Here is a 22,010-nt window from a genome sequence, read left to right as displayed (position 1 = left end):
ACATGTATGTTTTCTGTACCAATAATTAAATCACAAAAGATTGTATTTCCCATAGTTAACTGGTAAGTAATTCATGCATGATTTCTCTTAGTTTCTGAATAATAAAAAATAGTTTTTTTTATTTTTATTTATTTATTTATTGAAATAGTAATTTCTTGAACCACATCCTCAGATTTTTTACTGCACTGCCACAGTGATCCATTGTTTCAAGAAAATAAAAATAAAATTAAGTAATAATCATCATACGAATATAATTTGGATAAAAAAACTGCCTAGGGGTAAAGGGAGTATTCTTGTGAAATTGGTAGAGTTATTCATATTAAGATATTGTTATGAAATCACTTTCTCTACCCACAATAGAAATTTTTGTGTAATTTTATGAATATTGCATACATAATGATTCATACATAGGATTATGTTAAATCTGAAAGGAAATTGTCATGAGAAAAGTATTAAAAGGTGGAATACTTACTTATGGAAAATAAATTCTTTACCAGGAACTAGGACACCAGATTTGAATAAAATTTTTACTGTTGCAGGTAATTGGTCCTCCAGGCCCTCCAGGTCCAGCTGGCAGCCCAGGTCTCCAAGGACCCCCAGGGATCAAAGGGGATAGGGGAATGGATGGAACAAAAGGAGAGCCTGTAAGTGCTTTCACTGTCTGTATGTATGTCAGATATTTCTTTCATCAACCTAAATATAGCTTCAGCATAATTAAATGATTATGTTGTATCCATTGTTTGATGACAATATTTGCCCTGGATTTATGACAATATGACCAGTACTCATACAAATACTACTTCTAACTGACAGTGAGTTTCCTTTTGACTTAATATATCTTAGTATTCCATCAGAAATTAGTAAGTAGAGGTTTCTGGAATTCTGTTAACAATTGCCCTCCATACTACTTGACAGATTTCCAGTGCCACAGAAGAATCTGGATGTAACTTTGGATGAGCACTTAAGCTGGGCACAGAATAGTGTCACCTTGTGTGAGAAGACTTACATGTGCCTTTGTGCCCTCAAAAAGTTTCAGAATATATAACCATAGGATGCGAAATGTAAATTATCCAATCACCCATTCTACCAAACCTCCACTACTGTCACACATTTCTCTTGATGGGACATCCACAGCTGGTGTAAGTACCAGTTATTGAAATGTCTGAATAAATTTTGTTTTCCAGAAATGAAAGCACAAACAAGTTTCAAGACAGCAATCCCATCTTCAGGTTCATCTGAAAAATTATAACTAAATTGTGACAACCACAAAATGCAGAACTTGCAGTGATATTTAAAGAAATACAACTTCTAGGTACAGAATGTCCAACTAATAGAGGTTAATATATAGTTTCTGTGGTTAGTGGCATGTAAGCAGAAAATTCATCTCATACATTCCTAGGCCGGACAGAAAACCTCTCCAAAAGCGGGGCAGCCTACATAAAAACACATTAAACCCCATTTATAAAAAGTGCGACTGCTACAAATACAATCAAAAGATCAACTATTAATGACTCTACATCACATGAACCACAATACTACTTATAATGATATACAGTTAAGAGTGTGTCTAACATGTTTCTGCAAAAGAGTGAAATAGCTGGACTTTCATGCACTAGAACCAGATAGAGAAAGAATACATAATCTTTGCACCTACGGTCATCATCATGTACACTGTAGTACCCTTCTATAAAGACTTTGGTTTATCAGTACTTACCAACCACACACCAGTGTAAAAGTGCCATGGGGTGGGTGGTGTTGCCACCACATAAGCGAGTGCAATGCTTATGCCACCTCTTGGCTAAGCTCTAAACTAAGATCCCCATTATCAGCATATCTAAACCTTATAAAAATAGAACTACTGTCATCATGCCAATTCCAAACATCCACTGTTATTACAAATAACATTGCCTGCTGTAAACCAATTACAAAACCAACAGGTGTAACAAGAATTAGGTAAGTGACATAGCTCCAATCATACCACTCTGGAAGTCATATGACACATTATGCCAGCACACTCAAAATTGTCACTAAATTGTACCCATTCTGACTTTTTAGTAAACTAGTACAATGGACCTAAATCAATAAATAACTTTTTAAACCCACCATCCTAACATAGACCACATAAACAATAGCCATATGAATGAAAAAACAATAAAAAGCCACATATTAGGAATATTTGTTAAAAGTGTTAGCAGTAAATTACCAGTTTATCTCCAACACCATCCCACCTGGTGCATGGTGTGTGTGTGGAGGGTGGTGGGGCAGGGGGGGGGGGGGGGGGGGTTTACAACTTTAAAATCTTCAGTGGGTACCTTTGTTTTTTATTGCAGATTGTGACTCTGTGCAAAATCTACATATGTTTTGCCTGAAAGATTTTCTTCATTTTGCCAGAGATGGCACTATAATCAGAGGAATAGCATTGGTTACACAATCATAATTTACGACATGCTACTCAATGGTCCTTGAAAATCCAATGACATGTGGGACCCCACCTCCATACTGTGATGGTAGAGCAGGCCAGTATTTCATAACTTCTAATTGGAAACTCCATTTGCAACATTGTATTCCTGGACATGTCAAACAGGGGACTATCCGACAAGCCCCATCTCCATCTACCAAACTACGACATATCGTAACAGGCAGTACACTGTGACTGAATCTCAGGTATTGTGCAGACATTGAACAGATAATGGCTCTAAACATTACATTACTTGTGCAGTGTTTATTGTCTGCAGACATGCCTATCGTTTGCAGAATAGACGTGCAAGTGGATGATGAATATTACAACAAAAGAAGAAAAAATTGAAATGATCGCAATTTATGGTGAATGTAGGAGAAATGCTGAGATTGCTGTTGCTGTGTATGCTGAGTATTTTCCAGAGAAAGCTCACTCTTGATCTATCTCTTACAAGGCTGTGAACACTTTTATCTCTGATGGCAGCCTGTAGATTGAAAAAAGGAAACAAAAGAAATGTGTTGCAAGAAAAGTTAAAGAAATAGCTGTAATAATGGCTGTGCACCGTAACCCATGGATAAGCATCCAGCAATTACACTATGATTCCAGTACGTCCATAGTTAATATTGTCACAATACTGAATCATCATAAGTATCATCCATACTTTGTGTCACTGCATCAAGAACTTCCATAATTGGCTAGTGTTTTGTAAATGGGCACATCAACAAATGCAATGACCCCCACATTCTTTGACAAGGTACTACTTTCTGATAAGTCTACATTCACAAACCAACGTAGCATTAACCGGCATAACATGTGGTACTGGATTGTAGATAAATACCTACTGGTTACGACAAGTTGACCATCAACATCCTTGGTTGGTTAACATATGGTTAAGGGGTACAAACTCATTGATGCATATTTGATCAATGGCACATTGAATGGATGCAAGTGTTGAATGTTTTTTGAATAGGAACTACTGGTACTGTTGCAAAATATTGCCCTGGGTGTTCAACAACATATGTGTTTTCAACCTGATGGCTACCCAGTGCATTATGCAATTGAAGCTCAGGCAGTATTGGACTGTGTTTACACTGGCCAGTGGGTTAGTGGAGGTGGCCCTATTAATTGACCTGCTAGGTTGTCAGATTTGATGTCACTAGTTTTTTTTCTGTCTGGATATGTAAAAGATAGGCTGTACCGGCAAGTGTCAACAGGCTGTGACAACATGGTCATCCGCATCAGAACTGACATCCCTGCTCATATGGTTCTGTCTTGTGTACAGTCTTTTGAAATGCAGGTCACTAACGTTATTTATGTTGGCAGTACTACTTTTGAACACTTACTTTAATTGGAAAAGTGGAGTAGCATTCGCCTCAAGCCATGGCCACAGTGCCATTGATTAGTCCCCTGTTTGATATGTCAGAGGAATAGAATGTTGCGAATGGATTATCAATTAGAAGTTATGGTACCAGACTGTCCTACCCTCATGGCATGGAGGTTGGGTTCTGCGTTCCACTGGGTATTTGAGGGCAATTAAGTAGCATGTCATAAATTATGATTGTGTATGCATTTCTGTTCCTATGATTACAGTGACATCTGTAGTGAAATGAAGAAAATGCCTCAGACAAAATTTATGTAGATTTTGTTATGGAATCATAATCTGCAATAAAAAGCAGGGTTTCAAAGTAGTTCCCTTAACCCATGCATGGGATGGAGTCGGAGGTCAAGTTTGGTATTATTGGTGTCCTCCTCCAAGGCAGAAAAATTGGAATTATCTCGTTTTCTGGTCTGATGTGTAGTTTTTGAGATATTTCAATGTATTCATTAAAATGAACACCCTTTATAGTTAGTGTGAATTCTGTATGTATATGTGGCCTTTTTAGAAATGTCAGCACAAGTTCTGTTTTATTATTATTGTTGTTGTTGTTGTTGCAGTCTCAAGTCCAGAGACTGGTTTGATGCAGTTCTCCATACCACTCTATCCTGTGCAACCTTCTTCATCTCCCAGTACCTACTGTAACCTACATCCTTCTGAATATGCTTAGTGAATTCATCTCTTGGTCTCCCTCTATGATTTCCCTCCACACTGCCCTCCAGTATTAAACTGGTGATCCGTTGATGCCTCAGAACATGCCCTACCAACCGTTCCCTTCTTCTAATCAAGTTGTGCGACGAATTTCTCTTCTCCCCAATTCTGTTCAGTACCTCCTCATTAGTTATGTGATCTACCCATCTAATCTTCAGAATTCTTCTGTAGCACCACATTTTGAAACCTTCTATTCTCTTCTTGAATAAACTATTTATTGTCCATATTTCACTTCTATACATGGCTATACTCCATACAAATACTTTCAGAAATGACTTCCTGACTCTTAAATCTATACCCAATTTTAACAAATTTATCTTCCTCAGAAACACTTTCCTTGCCATTGCCACTCTACATTTTATATCATCTCTACTTCTACCATTATAAGTTATTTTGCTCCCCAAATAGCAAAACTCATCTACTGCTTTAAATATCTCATTTCCTAATCTAATTCCCTCAGCATCACCCAATTTAATTAGACTGCATTCCATTATCCTCATCTTGCTTTTGTTGGTGTTCATCTTATATCCTCCTTTCAAGATACTGTCCATTCTGTTCAGCTGCTCTTCCAGGTCCTTCGCTGTCTCTGACAGAATTACAGTGTCATCGGCAAACATCAAAGTTTTTATTTCTTCTCCATGGATTTTAATCCATCTCCAAATTTTTCTTTTGTTTGCTTTACCGCTTGCTCAACATGCAGACTGATAACATGGGGGATTGGCTACAATCCTGTCTCACTCCCTTCCCAACCACTCCTTCCCTTTCATGCCGCTCAACTCTTACAACTGCCATCTGATTTCTGTACAATTTGTAAATAGCCTTTCGCTCCCTGTATTTGACTCCTGCTACCTTCAGAATTTGAAAGAGAGTATTCCAGTCAACAATGTCAAAAGCTTTCTCTAAGTCTACAAATGCTGTAGGTTTTCCTTTCCTAATCTATTTTCTAAGATAAGTTGTTGGGCCAGTATTGCCTCATTTGTTCCAACATTTCTATGGAATCCAAACTGATCTTCCTAAAGGTCGGCTTCTACCAGTTTTTCCATTCATCTGTAAGGAATTCTTGTTAGTCTTTAGCAGCCGTGACTTATTAAACTGATAGTTCGGTAATTTTCACATCTGTCAACACCTGCTTTCTTTGGGATTGGAATTATTACATTCTTCATGAAGATTGAGGGTATTCGCTTGTCTGATACATCTTGCTCACCAGATGGTAGAGTTTTGTCTGGGCTGGCTCTCCCAAGGATATCAGTAGTTCTAAGGGATTTTTGTCTACTCCCGGGGCCTTGTTTCAACTCAGATCTTTCAGTGCTTTGTCAAACTCTTCATGCAGTATCGTATCTCCCATTTCATCTTCATCTACCTCCTCATCCATTTCCATAATATTGTCCTCAAGTACATTGCTCTTGTATAGACCCTCTATATACTCCTTCCACCTTTCTGCATTCCCTTCTTTGCTTAGAACAGGGTTTCCATCTGAGCTTTTGATATTCACACAAATGGCTCTCTTTTCTCCAAAGGTCTCTTTAATGTTACTGTAGGCAGTTTCTATCTTACCCCTAGTGAGATAAGCCTCCATATCCTTACATTTGTCCTCTAGCCATCCCTGCTTAGCCATTTTGCGCTTCCTGTTGATCTCATTTTTGAGTCATTTGTTGACTGGAATGCTCTCTTTCAAATTCTGAAGGTTGCAGGGGTCAAATCCAGGGAGAGAAAGACTATTTACATTTTGTACAGAAATCAGTTGGCAGTTATAAGAGTCGAGGGGCATGAAAGGGCAGGAGTGGTTGGGAAGGGAATGAGACAGGATTGTAGCCTATCCCCCATGTTATCAGTGTGCATATTGAGCTAGCAGTAAAGCAAACAAAAGAAAAATTCAGAGTAGGTATTAAAATCCATGGAGAAGAAATAAAAACTTTGAGGTTCGCCAATGACATTGTAATCCTGTCAGAGACAGCAAAGTATTTGGAAGAGCAGTTGAATGAAATGGACAGTGCCTTGAATGGGGGAAATAAGATGAACATAAACAAAAGTAAAATGAGGATAATGGAATGTAGTCAAATTAAGTTGGGTGTTTTGCTATTTGGGGAGCAAAATAACTGATGATGGTCGAAGTAGAGAGGATATAAAATGTAGGCTTGTAATGGCAAGCATAGCGTTTCTGAAGAAGAGAAATTTGTTAATATCAAGTATAGACTTAAGTGTCTGGAAGTCGTTTCTGAAAGTATTTGTATGGAGTGTAGCCGTGTATGGAAGTGAAACATGGACGATAAATAGTTTGGACAAGAAGAGAAAATAAGCTTTTGAAATGTGGTGCTACAGAAGCATGCTGAAGATTAGACGGGTATTAGAGGTATTGAATAGAATTGGGGAGAAGAGGAGTATGTGGTACAACTTGTCAAGAAAAAGGGACTGGTTGGTAGGACATATTCTGAGGTATCAAGGGATCACAAATTTAGCATTAGAGGACAGCGTGGAGGGTAAAAATCGTAGAGGGAGACCAAGAGATGAATACACTAAACAGATTCAGAAGGATGTAGTTTGCAGTAAGTACTGGGAGATCAAGAAGCTTGCACAGGATAGAGTAGCATGGAGAGCTGCATTAAACCAGTCTCAGGACTGAAGACAACAACAACAACAACAACAACATCTCATTAAATTCCCACATTTTTGCAGTTTCTTCAGTTTTAATCTACAGTTCATAACCAATAGATTGTGATCAGAGTCCACATCTGCCCCTGGAAATGCCTCGCAACTTAAAACCTGGTCGCTAAATCACTGTCTTACCATTATATAATCTATCTGAAACCTTCTAGTGTCTGCAGGCCTCTTCCATGTATACAACCTTCTTTCGTGATTCTTCAACCAAGTGTTAGCTATGATTAAGTTATGCTCTGTGCAAAATTCTATCAAGCGGCTTCCTCTTTCATTCTGTACCCCCATTCCATATTCACCAACTACTTTTCCTTTTCCTATTTGCATAGTCATCATAATTTGGTTGTAATTTTTCAGATGCACTGAAGATGGAGCATTGTCCTGAAATTTGGTTGTGTTTTCCTTTGTGGAGAATAAGTTTTATTAGAACTGCAGCAGGTGTTATCAATAGTGAACTTCACTGTTGAGATGTAATCCAACATGGGGCATGAGTACTGGAAACACAAGATGTTTAGAGCTAACCATGAATGCATGCATGCATTACACCTGCAACATTTTTTTATATGACCATGTCAGTATTTCATACGCCCAGTTCAGGTCGATGCAACCAGAGAAGTTACATGACTGCCACATACTGTATGTATTTTACCAGCTCCTTAGTCCACAAGTGTCACAGGATCTCACATCATAAATGGAACACATCTCAAGCCATCATAATTAGATTGGAACTTCTCACTTATCTAGTATCCTAGCTGTGCCCATTCATAATATAGAAAAATTTGCAAAATCCTTTGCTGTGCACCTCTGAAGAAAGCTACCCTACATTTTGTGTACATTTCAGTGATCTACTGCGTTTAAGAAGAAGTTGAAGAACTTTCTTTTGTCATCCTCATAATGTTTACCAAAAAGTTAATTATGGTCAACTCTCCCTCTTTGAAATAGGAAAACCAATACTCCTATTTTATCCCAGTTATGCTTCCTTGTCTTTTCTTTTGTATCCAGAGTCATGCCACATTCTTTTCCCTTATATTCATTAACTGTGAGTTTTCACATACTTCTTTCTCTCCCTCCTCCACCCCTTTTCTCATGCCTTTGCTGCTAGCTCTGATAATTAAAAGCTACCTTACTGTAATTTCTAGTAATTGTTGCACTTATCACATATGAATATAAACCATGTGTGTTTTTTTTCCCTGTGTTATTGTAAGGGAAGGGCAACCACTCACCTACAGTGGATCAATGCATGGAGCTCAGTAACTCATAGTAGGAAACAGCATTCCCATGGCCATGGAGAGCACAGTTGTTTGTCTGTGTGGTTGTATGTATTAATGCTTGTACTATTGCAGGAACTAGAGCTAGTGTTCCAGAGCTGGTGTGAATGTTGTTTTCTATTAAGTGTTAGTGTGCTCCATGCTTTGCTCCGCTATAGGTGGGTGGTTGCCTTGCCCGTATTTTGTGTATTGCTCTGCCCAGGAATTTTCACTGTTGTTATCTGTACTATTACAATTTTTACTTTCTAAATGTGGTACAAGATGCTTCCATAAAAGTGTGTCGTGTAAAATATTGTTTAGATGTAAGAGAGGGTCTCATGAGCCTAATCTTGCAAGATTAAATGAATCAATAAATAAATAAGTAAGGTTAGGCTGTCTTGAAAGACTTAGGGCGAAATTGATAGTCAAGATCTTTCTTATTGTGACCTTCAAAGGTACTTTTCATTTATATTGTCTAATGTAGCTTTCATTTACTGTTGATGTTACATAAGTGTTGCTGCTGCTAATAAGTAAAGAAATAATTTACCAGAAATGCAGTTAAAAACATTCAGCATGGACAAAGTAAATATAAAGCTGCAAGTTGTGCATAGTTTTGTATTCATATACTTTATGTGTGCACAGAAATTACAGGTCATAGACTGTACCATAATGCAAGGCTTTTGGGATTTAAAATATTCCAAATGGAAGCACCACCAACATCTATTCTCCAGTAAAGTGAACTAGAGGCAAAGTTAAATGTTAATTTTCCTCATCATAAAACAAGCATGCAACATTTTCTTTTCCAGGGTGTATAAGCAGACAAGGAAATAAATTCCTGGATCTTTCCCAGGTTTCCTGGTTAAAAATGCAGTTTTTCCATGTGAAAATACACTTTCTCTTAGTTCAGTAACAGTACATTTTTCCCTAGAACTGTAAAACTCATCTATTCTTTTAATGGTTAATGGCTTAGAACTTCCTGGCACTTTCGAAAACACATTTTGGAACGATCTTTGATGTTGCAAAAAACACATTTTGGAATGATCTTTCATGTGCAACAACATGTACATCGTATATTACAGAAGTGTATTTTTTAACTCCACCAAATAAAGGATGTTAGTTTCCGAAGCACTAAAATTGAGATTGCGATATGGTTTTGTAAGCCAGTCATAGCTCATGTCACGTGAACATGCCGGCCAATGATAGCAGATATTCAGAGCCTAGGACACGCAGTTTAATCATCCAATAGAAACATCACTGTTAAATAGCACGAACACGGAAGTAGGAAATGTTAATGATTTAAATTAATATACATTGTCCAGCTACAAGAGAAGCTAAGCTTTCACACTTGAAGATATATCAGATAAATGTACCAGTAAAATTTTAAATAATGACGTAAATATCAGGTCTTCTGGCCTCGATCTTATTCTAAGTGGCTGGCCCTCATAGTGTTCAGCTTTAAATGAGAGTCAAATGCTCTGTGATTTAAGAAATTCAAAGCATGTTCACACCCATAACATAATTAACCTTGTGTAAAATGAAATTTACTTTGAAAGTAATGCTTTTAAATCCACCATTCACAATATTTTCCCTGGACCTGTTAGAATTTGTTTCAGCAGTTGTCAGAGAGCACCAGAAAATATTGTTATTGTGCATGCGCAGCTACGATGATGTGGGAAGCCCTTATATTCATACATATGTAGCATTAAGAGATCTTAACATCATAAACGAAACAGGACAGCAAAGGATTGGAATTTTGTAAACCGCACTAAAATGCATAATTCCACTTAATGTGCACCATCATATGTCCAGATTCACTAAGAAGTGGACCTCAGCCTAATATTAAGCTTTGTAGTGTGGTTTTCAGGATGAAAATTTTCTCGGAGTGCCAGCACTGTATTATCTCATGTTTGGTTCTTTATTGTACTATAATGCCGTATGTCCCAGAAGATAAAAATGTGCACTTGAAATTCTGCAAAAAGTTGACACTACCCAATAGTGTATCAAATAAATGAACTGTCTCTGCAGAAAAGATTAATTAAAATAAGTTTCTTTAGCATATTGACAAAAATAACTTCTTTGTTCTGCAACATTAATTAATGTCTGACTGCCAAAAACCTGGAAATAAAATAAAATCAGAAAACTGCAACTTATAATATGTTTTAGGCTATCATAAATAGGTGAATGTAGTTTAATGCACTTGATACATTACAGCCACAGAAATCCATTTTGCTTTCATTTGATGTGAGAGCTGTAAATGAAGAGGAAACAGCAAAATCACTAAACATAAACATAGGTCGTGTGGAGACTACCCCTCTCGTGACTACAAGTCAGACTGCTCTGTGCGTGCACAAATCTTGCAGCTTAGCCATGCCAGAGAAATTTTTCTGGGTACCTTCTGGCTGCTTGTTGGTTTTGCTCATACAGCTAACAGCTGCACATCAAGTAGCCAGAAGTTGAAGAAGGTACTGCTCATATGTGACTCAACTGTGCATTTGCATGAGCCCACTGGAAACCACTCAAATAAACTGAATGTAAACTGTTGTGATGTCATACTCAATGGAAGCAGTTTGTTCTTACGAATAATTCTGTAGGCTTCATCCTAAAGTGTTTGACACATTTTGCTGTTGGCAGATGCTTGTGTGGGTTACCATCTTTTGTTGCTGTAGAAGGCACATTTCCTTTGCAACATAAGTTCTATTTTTTTCCCCTCATATACATTTTATTGCTGGAGTATTATTCTGCAGTTGCAGGCTAAAGGAAAAATTCTTTCTTAGAATATCAGTTCTTACCAACCAAAACTATAAAAATTTAACTGAAACTAAAAGAATGAAAAATTCCCAGAGATCCAAAAAAATTTCTGGATTTTTCCCAGATTTCCCTGTTATCCCAGGGTGTTTACACTGTGTTTATGTTTAATGACCATCTTAAATTACACTGATCAGTTATGACCACATTATGACTACCGACCAACTGTCAGTATAATCTAATCCAGCAATAGCAGTGTCATCTGGAGAGCAATGACTGCTAGTCGGACACACACACGGTGCATGTAGTATCAGTGTCTGTGTGTAGAATGGGGAAGGCCCACAATCTATCTGAGTTTGACTGTGGGCAGATTGTGATGGCCTGGAGGGTCAGCACAAGCATATTGGAAATTGCATCACTTATTGAGTGTTTGAGGAATGCTGTGGTGAGCATCTTCAAGAGTGGTGAAAGCATATCCAGATGTCATGGGGTTTGTGATGGCCTGGAGCATCAGTGCAAGCATTTTGGAAATTGCATGACTTGTTGGATGTTTGATGAGTGTTGTGGTGAGCATCTTCAAAAGTTGTGAAACCATATCCAGATGTAATGGGGTTGGGTGGCCACCCATCGTTACAAATGTCAGATGTCGTAGTCTGGGCAGACTGGTAAAACAGGACAGGCACTGAACCAGGGTGGAACTAACATCATACTTTAAACTTTAATACTGTGCAGAGTACAAGTGTGTCTGAACACACAGAGCACTAAACATTCCTAATGGTGGGCCTCTGCAGCCAACGACCCTTGCATCTACCAATGTCAACTCCATGACATTGGCAACTGTGACTGAAATGGGCACATGGCCATCGGCTTTGGACTTTGGCATAGTGGCAGAGTGTTGCATGGTCTGATGAATCATGATATCCTCTCCATCATGCTAACGGAAGTGTGCAAATCCATGTTCTTCAAGAGGAACAGCTCATGGACACCTATACTGCAGGATGGAGATAAGTTAGTGGGGAAATTGACATGGGTCCAGTGCAGCTCGTGCAAGGCACCAAGACAGCCAAGGAGTATCAGACATTGGTTGCAGACCATGAATTTACATCTCTGCATGATGATCATATTTCCCAAAGGCAGTGGCATTTTTCAGAAAGATAATGCACCATGTCACAACACTACGAGTGTGATGGAATGGTTCAAGGAACACTGTGGTGAAATCCAATTGATGTTCTGGCCCTGCAACTCACCAGATCCTAACTCTGTTGAATATGGTGTCAGAGCTCATCACCCCCTCCTTGGAATTTACAGGAATTAGGTTACTTGGGTGCTTACAAGCAGTAAAAGAGAATCAAGGGGCTCATATGCACACAAAAGTGAGTGGAATACAGCTTTATAAAAGTCACATCTCACAGAAAAGACATGGAATGATGAGAATAAAGGAAAAGAGTACAGTGATATGCAAAGAAATGGATGAGAAAAAAACATAAAGATAGTAAATGGAAAATTGGAGAGAGCAGAAAACAGAGTATTTTTCTCTACCTCATGGAGCACTCAAGGCTTGTAGAGATACAGAATACTTCTGTTTTCAGAATGTTTTTAAACTTTATAGTGATACAACCAATCACCATTTATGGATGCTTTAGCACTGCTATCGGACCATCTTTAAACTCTTATTTCTCTCTGTCATTTTTAGATTGGATGTCTGCTGTGATCTAGTTTTGTATCTAACCCTGTGTAAATGAGTTTTGTCATTAGCCATTTTTCTGCTTACATTTGCACCAGTTACATCATTTTCAGCATAACTTATTCAGGTCAACAATTTTATTTTTATCATTTGCTATTTTTGTCAACCTCTTATTTTCCTTTGAGGTGCCCAACCTCTTAATATCATGGACTGATTTTCCAAAAGCCTCCCATTTCCTTTCTTTGATATTTATTTGCCAAGAGAAAGAAATATTTATTATTATTCTTGATATTCCAACGTGGATTTTGCATTGTTAGTATTTATTTTTAAATATTTATTCCATGCTTCTGTGTCTTTTTTATTCATAAACATCATATGAAAATACATATAGTCTGACGTTTCAAATTTACCCTTCATTTATTGTATGTGGAATTTGTTTTTGTTATTGTACATTATTTTACTGTGATTTGGCTTAAACTATTTTCATATATTAATTCTTTCAGACAAAAAGAAAATAATCTTGTTCTTTGTCTAATACATGTCATTACTTACTTTTTTTAGGGAGAAAAGGGGTCAAAAGGAGATCCAGGACCTATGGGACTGCCAGTAAGTATTGATTCCATTATTTTAAGCTTTAACATGTTAAAGGCACTTATTATGTTTATTATGAAGTGTAGAACTATTTATATCCATAATATTAATTTGTGTATAGGGCCTTAGTTTCTGATGTTTAATGGATACTTTTGTCACAGCAGTAGTTTCCCTGTCTGTATAGTTAATAATTAATCGAATAAGACTTATATGTCAAAAATATATTTTGTTCTGTGCCTTACAGCAATCAATTTTTTTTTTTTTTTTTTTTTTTTTTACATTTCTTCTTCAAGGTATGATGTTTCCAAAAAAGGTGAAAGGCACATAATGAGTACTTAGTAGTTTACACAGGAGACTGTTGCAAATGGACTTAAAGCCTGAAATGTGTCCTTTACTTTGCAGAAAAAGGTGTTGTAGGGGAGACAGAATGAAAGATATGAGATGATTAGTCTGCATTCATAAAGTCAAATTACCAATGTAACTGAAAGAAAATTTATAAGTAGAGAATGTTCAAGCTAGCTTTCAGAGCATGTATATTCCTTCTTCGTGGAGGGAAGAGGGATTAGTTGGGGAAGTCTGGAAATGTATGGGGGGAAGGGAGCAGTTCATTACTGGCCAGCCATTCTGTCTCCTTGTTATTATCAGTTTCCGTGACTGAATATTCTTATTGATAAAGTGTTATTTTCTTTCTTACAGTAGACAATTTTATTCATAAATTTGTGTAATAAAATCTAGATTGTAAGAAAGTATACAAAATTGCAATTTTTGTTATTTCCATTACCATTAGTTGCTGTCATAAAAACAATATATTCAAACTCATTTGTATTGCCTCAGAGTTCTTCTCCCAGTTACAATAGCAAACAGATGAGATGGAGGTCTCAACATGAAGGTTATAATAGAAACCAAAATAAGTAACCTTTGGAAAGGAGTTTTTGACAAACTCTTCAACCACTTACTCTTTAAATTATCTTCTCAAGAGACAGCATCTTGTTTGATGCTGTTGTAAACAGTGAGAGGACACATGCCATTTCATATTACTTTACTTCCTCTCTCTCTCTCTCTCTCTGATACTACTGGGTGGTTTTATAGTGTGGATACTCACAGAACTTCAGAGTGGGCTGTAATTATCATATGGTGGCAAAACATGGTAGATATTATAATACAGTAATGCAGAATGGATTTACTCTGGGTCATAATTTCAATTTTAATTTTGATCTTATTATTAACCACTGTTTACACAATTTGTTCAATATGAGCATTAGAGATGTCAACGAGATGCTTTGCATTGCCAGATTTGTCCCTGGTGTCCAAAATTGGAACTAATTTTTTTCTAGCATAAATCAATTCCACATTAACAAATCTACAAGTTTTGCTGTCATCGGATGATTAAAGCCCACACTGGACCTCTGTGAGTAGATGCACTATAATTATAATCACTTTTTTATAGCCTAGTGTACAGTTACTTTCCATAAAAGCCTTGTTATATACCACTGGAGAAAACAGAAAAAGAAAAGTGCTGCAACCAAATACATTTATGCTTTTTTCTTTCTTTCCGTGATACGTACCTAAATTGCCATAAAATTTTCAACTCTTCATGGATGAAATAGGATCCTTCTTCTCTTGTATATATTTAGTGTCACATTTAAAATTTATAACTAACAATATTAGTCGCTTAAAAATGAAGATATCACTCGTGTGTTTTTACCAGTGTGTCTTGTAACTCAGTCATGTTTTAGAATATCATCACGGTTGAAAAATTTGGCAAGTTAACATTGTTTATTGGTCTAAGGTTCAAACCCAGATACTGACTTTTCATTGGCCTTAGTCTTATCAACTGAGCTGTCCATACACACTTTGCAGACAACTTCACAGCTTCTGTTTGTCCATATTTTTTACTCATAAAATGTGGGTGTCTAGGTTCAAGACATGGATTAGTGCAAGCACGTATTCAGTAAAGAATAAGAGGATTATATCTTGTCCTTGTAATTATTTGAAATGGACATTAACAGAAAGTTCATGAGCTGTAACATGAACAATTTTAGTTGTGTTGTGTTCATTGTGAAGTTATCATATGCTTAACATTAATTGAGAACGAATAATGGATGATAAGAGTCCTTACTAAATAAACTGCAAAAACATAACAGTTTACCCATGTGTCAGTAGACTGACACACACAAATAGAAGGTATAATATGTTAGATTATTGCATTGGTAAATGAAATGGAAGATTCCAAGGAAGAGTATTTAGTAATTATCTGAGAGGAAGTTTACCTAAGATCCACACCCAATGGATACCCAACAAAATAATATAAAAATGAGTTAAAATGACACAGACAGATGAGTTTTAGTTCCAGACAAGTCAGTATTGACAGAGAGGTCACAGAACAAATCAGAAATATAGTCGGGAGTGACTGGGTGAAGAAGCTTTGATTACATAAATATTGTAAAATTACTGAACAACTGAAAGTGATGAGAAAAATAAGAAAATATGATGGGCACAGTAAAAACATGAAGATGCCCTCTAATGACACTGTAGGATATTCAGTGATGGGTAGGAATTCTAAGCACATGCTGTCGAGCAACTTTTCACAATTTTGAAATATTGGTGCGTATGTGAAGAATCCAAATAATGAAGTAGGTAAATCAAATAGGTGTCATGTATAATGCGTTATTAGTTGTCATTTCTGACTATACTCTGCCTGAAACCATACACACTTTTTATGATGTACATGCAATACTTCATGGCTACCGCAAATAGAATCTGTTTTGAGCACTGGAACACCACTGGTGCAATGGCAGCACTGGTGAAATTTGATGATTGTGTAAAGCTAAACATCACCAGAAGTCAGATCAGGTGAGTAAGAAACATGAGAAACCTCTTCAAAAGTGGTTTATTGTAGAGGCACATGTGTCACACCCAATAAGGTTGATGAAAGAGCACTTCTGCAGCCAAATTGTGCTGGAGTTAGTGAGGTTGTGTACCAACTTTGGAGGCAATGTCTTTCATGTTCAGTCAACTATTTTCTTTCATGTTCATTCAGCAATCACAAAACATCTGGCTCCACTTATGTGACCATGTTGTCAGTCTGGCTAGTGCAATGTTGAGAGTGTTAATCTCCTTTGTCACATGATGTTCTGTCTTCTTTAACTATCACACCTACAGACACTGGTATTCTTTGTTCATGATTTCATCACCACTAACATCACTGAAAAGGTGATGAATTTTAATAGGTGGAACACAAAACAACTTGAGAAAACAAGTTATTTCTTGCTGTTCTTGTAATGAAAACATTGTGATTCCAAATATCAGAAATATTCCTCAGTCTTTCAATGGCCATTAGAGTTCTGTGTGACATATAGTGCTGACATCTGTGTCATACATACACAGAGTGTGCCTACATATTTGTATTTGCCACTAGTCCTGAAGGGAAAAAATAATCATAGACCTTAGAACTTGAACCCATCTTTAATGGTGAGACTTTGAAGAAAAGCAAATTGTTGTGATGTAAGAAGATTACTGGGTAGGGTAGATCACATTTTAGCATGTATCTTAAAGAAGCTACCACACAGTTTCCCTCTACTGAAGTTGTACTTTACTTGTCTGAATTTTACCCAGCTTCTCCAAGCTGGGTAAAATTCAGGCAAGTAAAGTATAACATAAGTAGATGGAAACTTTTATGTTTTGTGTTTAAAGTGACTTGTAGCATATTTGTAAGCTTGGTCGACTATTTGGATTAAGAATGTGGATCTGACAAGATAGATCTTTATATGAATAGCTTTTTTGTTTATCTATGCTCAATTACTTTTGTACATAAAAATGAAAAATGCAAACTGAGTACACTTCATGAATGTTTTTTCAGATTAATGAATAGTTCAAATGTACAAGACCATGAGCAGATGGCCCTGCTGTAGACACCAATATTTTAGGAAACAAATAATTTAATGCAGTAACTGTCACAATCTAGATGTTGTTAACTTGGTGAGAGAATGATGCACTTGGGTACATGTTAATGCCAAATTAAATATTTCTCCCACCAAAAAACAACCACTTGATTGTGAAACATACTTTTCTCTCAAGTCTTGGTATCCCAGCTTTCCCATCTCCTCTGTTATCTCATTCACCCTTCATTTACTTGTTCTTGTTTGGCCGTTTAAAGAGCACATATAAATTTGAGTTGACTTTATGCTTCTTGATCTTCTTGCCCTCTGAAAAGTGCTTCATTGCCTCATTATAGGTCTGTTGTCTTTCTACTGTCCAAACATTTTTATTTTTCATGTTAGTTTTGGTCAGTTGTTTGAATGTGCAGTTATGAGTCTTCATCTTCTGAATTTGTGTAGGTCATGTAGTTGCCAGTGTATGAACAGCGACATATGTGAAATCTTTTTGAATGTCATTTAGTGATCATACCTCAATTTATTGTGTCCCATTTATGATGTGGCACTTTTTCTTGCATAGTCTCGAGTCATATAATTTGCATTACATATCAGTCAAGTTTCTGACTTTGCTATGTAACTAGATATTTTGGCCAGAAAATATAGTGCTAAGATAGTGTTCTTGAGACTTTTCACACCCAAATAACATCTTGTCCTTGTGTTCATACATTTTCCTCAATGTCTGTTGTTTTGTTTTCGTAATGGCATTCACACTGATGATTAATAATGATGTCTTAACTGCATAGCATACTTCTGGGAGAAAAATTGTGTAATAGTGGCAATATTTGGTTTTGGTGGAAAAGGATTTCTTGTTGTGAATTTTCCTGTGATGATATGGATTTTACACAACTTTTCTACATTGATTTTATTGGTATAATGTCCTTGTCATTGTTCCGGATAGTGTCATCTAAGTAATTCAAATGTTTAGCCAGTGTATGTTGCCTCAAGAAGTGTCTCAGTTCATGCTTGAAGTACATGTTGTGCATTCTCTCATAAGATATTTGGAGGCCAATTTTGATAGCAATCTCGTGTAGCTTCTTAAAGGTGTGTTGGTTTCATTGTGAGTACAGGTAATTATTGCTAGGTCATCAGCAGAAGTGTATTTATGTGTTCCCCCAACCCTTTAGTTCTGCAATCTTTTGATGAAGTTTCCTGGGGGGTGGGATCCAGTACTGCAAAGTGGCATATGAAAAATGCGTCACTAATAATTCACTTTATTTAATTGTTTGTAAAAATTTTCATCTTTCGCCCTTTAAAATGTCTTTTCGTTTTCCTTCCCATCATCTATTTTTTTTCTTTTCCAAGAAGGCACTAATTCCTTTGCTACTCTTGAACTGCTGACCGTCTTGTCTCATTCCAACTTTTCTATCTTTCTATATCGTAATTGCTGTTTTGTTGTTAACTTGTGATTCTTCATCTCCTGCTCTGTCCCTGTTGATTCAAATTCTTGGTTTATTTCTCTATTTACTCAGTTTCATCCATAACTTTTTCATTATTTTTTGGGGGGGGGGGGAATATGTCATCTGTTTCAAAAACTAATGAATTCTATGTCCTCTTTTTTGGTCCTCTTTTCCAATTTTTAACTAACTTTTTGTATGTGACAAAGCAAGATAGAGGAAATGGTTTTTCCTTGTAATAACTTGAAATGTGACATTGCTTCCAAAAATATATCTAACTGCAATGTAATTAAAATATGATTGTTGTAAAGTTTTTATGAAAATGGTTTTAGTAAACAGTACCAATGTTAAAAGGAAACCCATTTAAATTATTAAATTTTTAAGTTTGTTCAATCAGTTTTAGTTTTATGAGTCATACATACAATGATCAGCAATGTTAACTGCACAATTCAAGTAAACTGAGAAAGAAATTTGTTCACTCTTCCAGTCTCCAATTGTAATAACTAAGTTAAATACTTGCTACTTGAACTAAAAAAAAAAATATGTAAAAATTGTATAAATGTTTAATTCAGATATGCCCAAGAAAGACTGGGGGGGGGGGGGGGGGGGGGATGGAACCTGGAATCCATGAACAACACAGGAACACGTGAAATTAGATTGATGACTGATTATCCTTATTGACATAATTGTTGTCTACTTATCCAGTACTTCGATACCAGTGTGTATTAGTACTTCAGAAGAGACATCTACATTACCTACCTCATGGAGCATGATGTTTTCAAAATGGGGATTTTCATTTATAACAGAAGAGAACATGTTAAAAGAAAATCATTAATCTACCTTATAAATTTAACCTTACAACAGAACAAAATAAATAACACTGAACATAAATGAAATTTGTGTAAACAAATCAATATATTAAATGAGGATGGCCAAAGTAGAACGGGCTTGACTAATGTTAGAAGTCTGACATGAAACAAATTCAATTACTTAATGAACAGGAGAAATGATCTTTAATGAAAATGCTGGAAATGGTTACCATTCATGCCAAACCAATGTTATTGTATTGGTGTGTAAAGTAAGGTTGGCTTTATTATAAGAGAGCTTTGTCATTTGGGGTATCTGTTCTTTGTAACCACAAATTTTAAAATCAAAAAGTATAGACAAAATGTTGAGTGCTGTAATGAACACAATTCTTGGCTTGCAGAACTATATGGCATGGATATCATTAAGACTGTTTTCTTCTTTTTTGTCCTGCTCATTTTCTTGATAGTAAAATGGGAAATTGTGCTCAAGGAAAGGAGGACACTGATCTTGAATGTATTTAGTGTTAGGAAAAGCTGATCATATGGCATTGACAGCTGGGAGTCTGCACCTAGGGAAGTTTGGCAGTCAAGTTGACATCACACTGAGTGGATTGTGTATTGATGATGATGAAACGGTGATGAGGACAACACAATACCCAGTCCCTGACTGGAGGAAATCTCCAACCCACCCAGGAATCGAACCTGGACCCACTGCATGGCAGTCAGACACACTGACCACTCAGCTATGGGGGCAGACATTTAGTTTTAGCAAGTGATAAGGCAAGGAGGCATAATGCTGCTTGATGAGAGTATGTGCACGTCATGTGTATCTGTGAAAGTATAAGTTATCAAAAAGTCTACTATGTGGATGAAGACAATATATTACAGTTGTTTTTAATTCTTAATATTTGTAGCGTGAGCCTGTAAAGTTGAATGAATTTATGTCACTAAGAAAACTTAGAGACTCACTTACTACTTACATCATTGTTCTGCTTTCAGATGAAAATTTTGCTTGTAGCATAGAGTGCACTGAAAAGAAACATTCTTTCATGTTTCAGTGCCTGTTAAATGCTGAATTATGTTTTTATTTTGTGAGATAAAGTCTTCCATTGATCCTTGCAAACATGCATTGTTGTCCGAGTGAAACCTCCAGTATTGGGGACTGTGTTTCATTATCCACGCTGAAAAGACTGAATTGGTCTGACATTCTTAGGAGTAATCATTTAGTAGAGGCTTACTTAGCCCCATAATTAGACAATTATCTAGGGCTGTAGCCAGCCAGCCTTTGGCATGTTCTTCTTCCATTATAATATACAGAGTGTTTCTGTGAACTCTCCAAAAGTAGTATTGAGGCTCATTCTCATTGCATTTTTAACTTGGACCAGAAGAGATATTCTGGTTGCTTAAACAAATGAGTATTACACACAGATGACAAATGTTTGGGTTTGAGGGTTGACATATCAGGTAATTGCATTATTTTTATGTGTTTTCTCACAAGAGTGAGATGTCTGTTTAAAGAATATTGCTTTTCAATATCTAAGTTAATGAAAATAGTTGTTTCAACTGTTGCTAATTTTGGTTAATTTGGATGAGAAAATTCACAGCAGTATCCAGCTTTGACAATGATACACTTGTCAAAAAATATATGTGACAGCTGGCAACACGCTCTTTACAGCACATAGTCTGTGCATTTTGCATTCTGCAGGTACATCATGAAAACCTACAATTTCAATTTAACTTTAATTTTTCCACCACAAGCAAGCTTGCTATCACTTATCTTTATATTTCATGGTTCTTGCTATGTCTAGTATGACAGTACTATGAGAGCTTAAGTGATGATTTTCTTCTTTCTGAATCTTAACTGAGGCATTGCCTGAAGGTACATACAATCACTTAGAAACAAGTATTCACATTTAACTTTTTTTCTTTCATTTAAACAACTTTTCAATGACTGTAGAACTCTTTTAAGAAACAGTACTATTGCTAATACAATTTATTTATCATTTTGTCTTATTAACTTATTAAATTCATTGTTATAAGCTATTATTTCTTTCCTGTATTTCTAAAATATGTCAGTATTGTTAAACTTAAATCATTTATGAGAAGTAGAGGTGCCATTCTTAAGAAATGAATTCAAAATGATTTGTTAATGTCACATATCAGAACAGAAGGACCATTTGATACAAACAAAGAACAATATTCTGACACTGGTCATTAAGGTATTTACCATTATTGTCTTCAGGGCCCAATGGGACTCCGTGGAGAGCCAGGTCGACCTGGAGATGTTGGGAAGACGGGAGGCACGGTAAGGTCTACACATTCTTAGACTGGTTGGCGGCGCAGCCATCTACTGCAACTAACAGCCACACAACTCATTCAGTGCCTCAAGTCTTAACATACAGTCAGCCAGTT

At 36.4% G+C, this 22,010-nt stretch overlaps 1 protein-coding gene across 5 annotated transcripts in view; it reads left to right on the top strand.

Moving 5' to 3' along the window:
* Positions 1 to 22,010, top strand: part of LOC126360585 (collagen alpha chain CG42342-like) — a 1,334,941-nt gene that overhangs the window by 1,114,218 nt on the left and 198,713 nt on the right. For all 5 annotated transcript variants that reach the window (XM_050007726.1, XM_050007725.1, XM_050007724.1 and 2 more), the window contains 3 exons: positions 540 to 644; positions 13,434 to 13,478; positions 21,841 to 21,903. In XM_050007726.1, the coding sequence (XP_049863683.1) occupies positions 540 to 644; positions 13,434 to 13,478; positions 21,841 to 21,903 (213 nt within the window). The remainder of the gene's footprint in view (positions 1 to 539; positions 645 to 13,433; positions 13,479 to 21,840; positions 21,904 to 22,010) is intronic.

The sequence above is a fragment of the Schistocerca gregaria genome, chromosome 1 (genome assembly GCF_023897955.1).
Source record: "Schistocerca gregaria isolate iqSchGreg1 chromosome 1, iqSchGreg1.2, whole genome shotgun sequence".
In the NCBI taxonomy this organism is placed as follows: Eukaryota; Metazoa; Arthropoda; class Insecta; order Orthoptera; family Acrididae; genus Schistocerca; species Schistocerca gregaria.
Note: the sequence above shows the minus strand (reverse complement) of the source record. Positions and strands in the feature narration are given on the sequence as shown.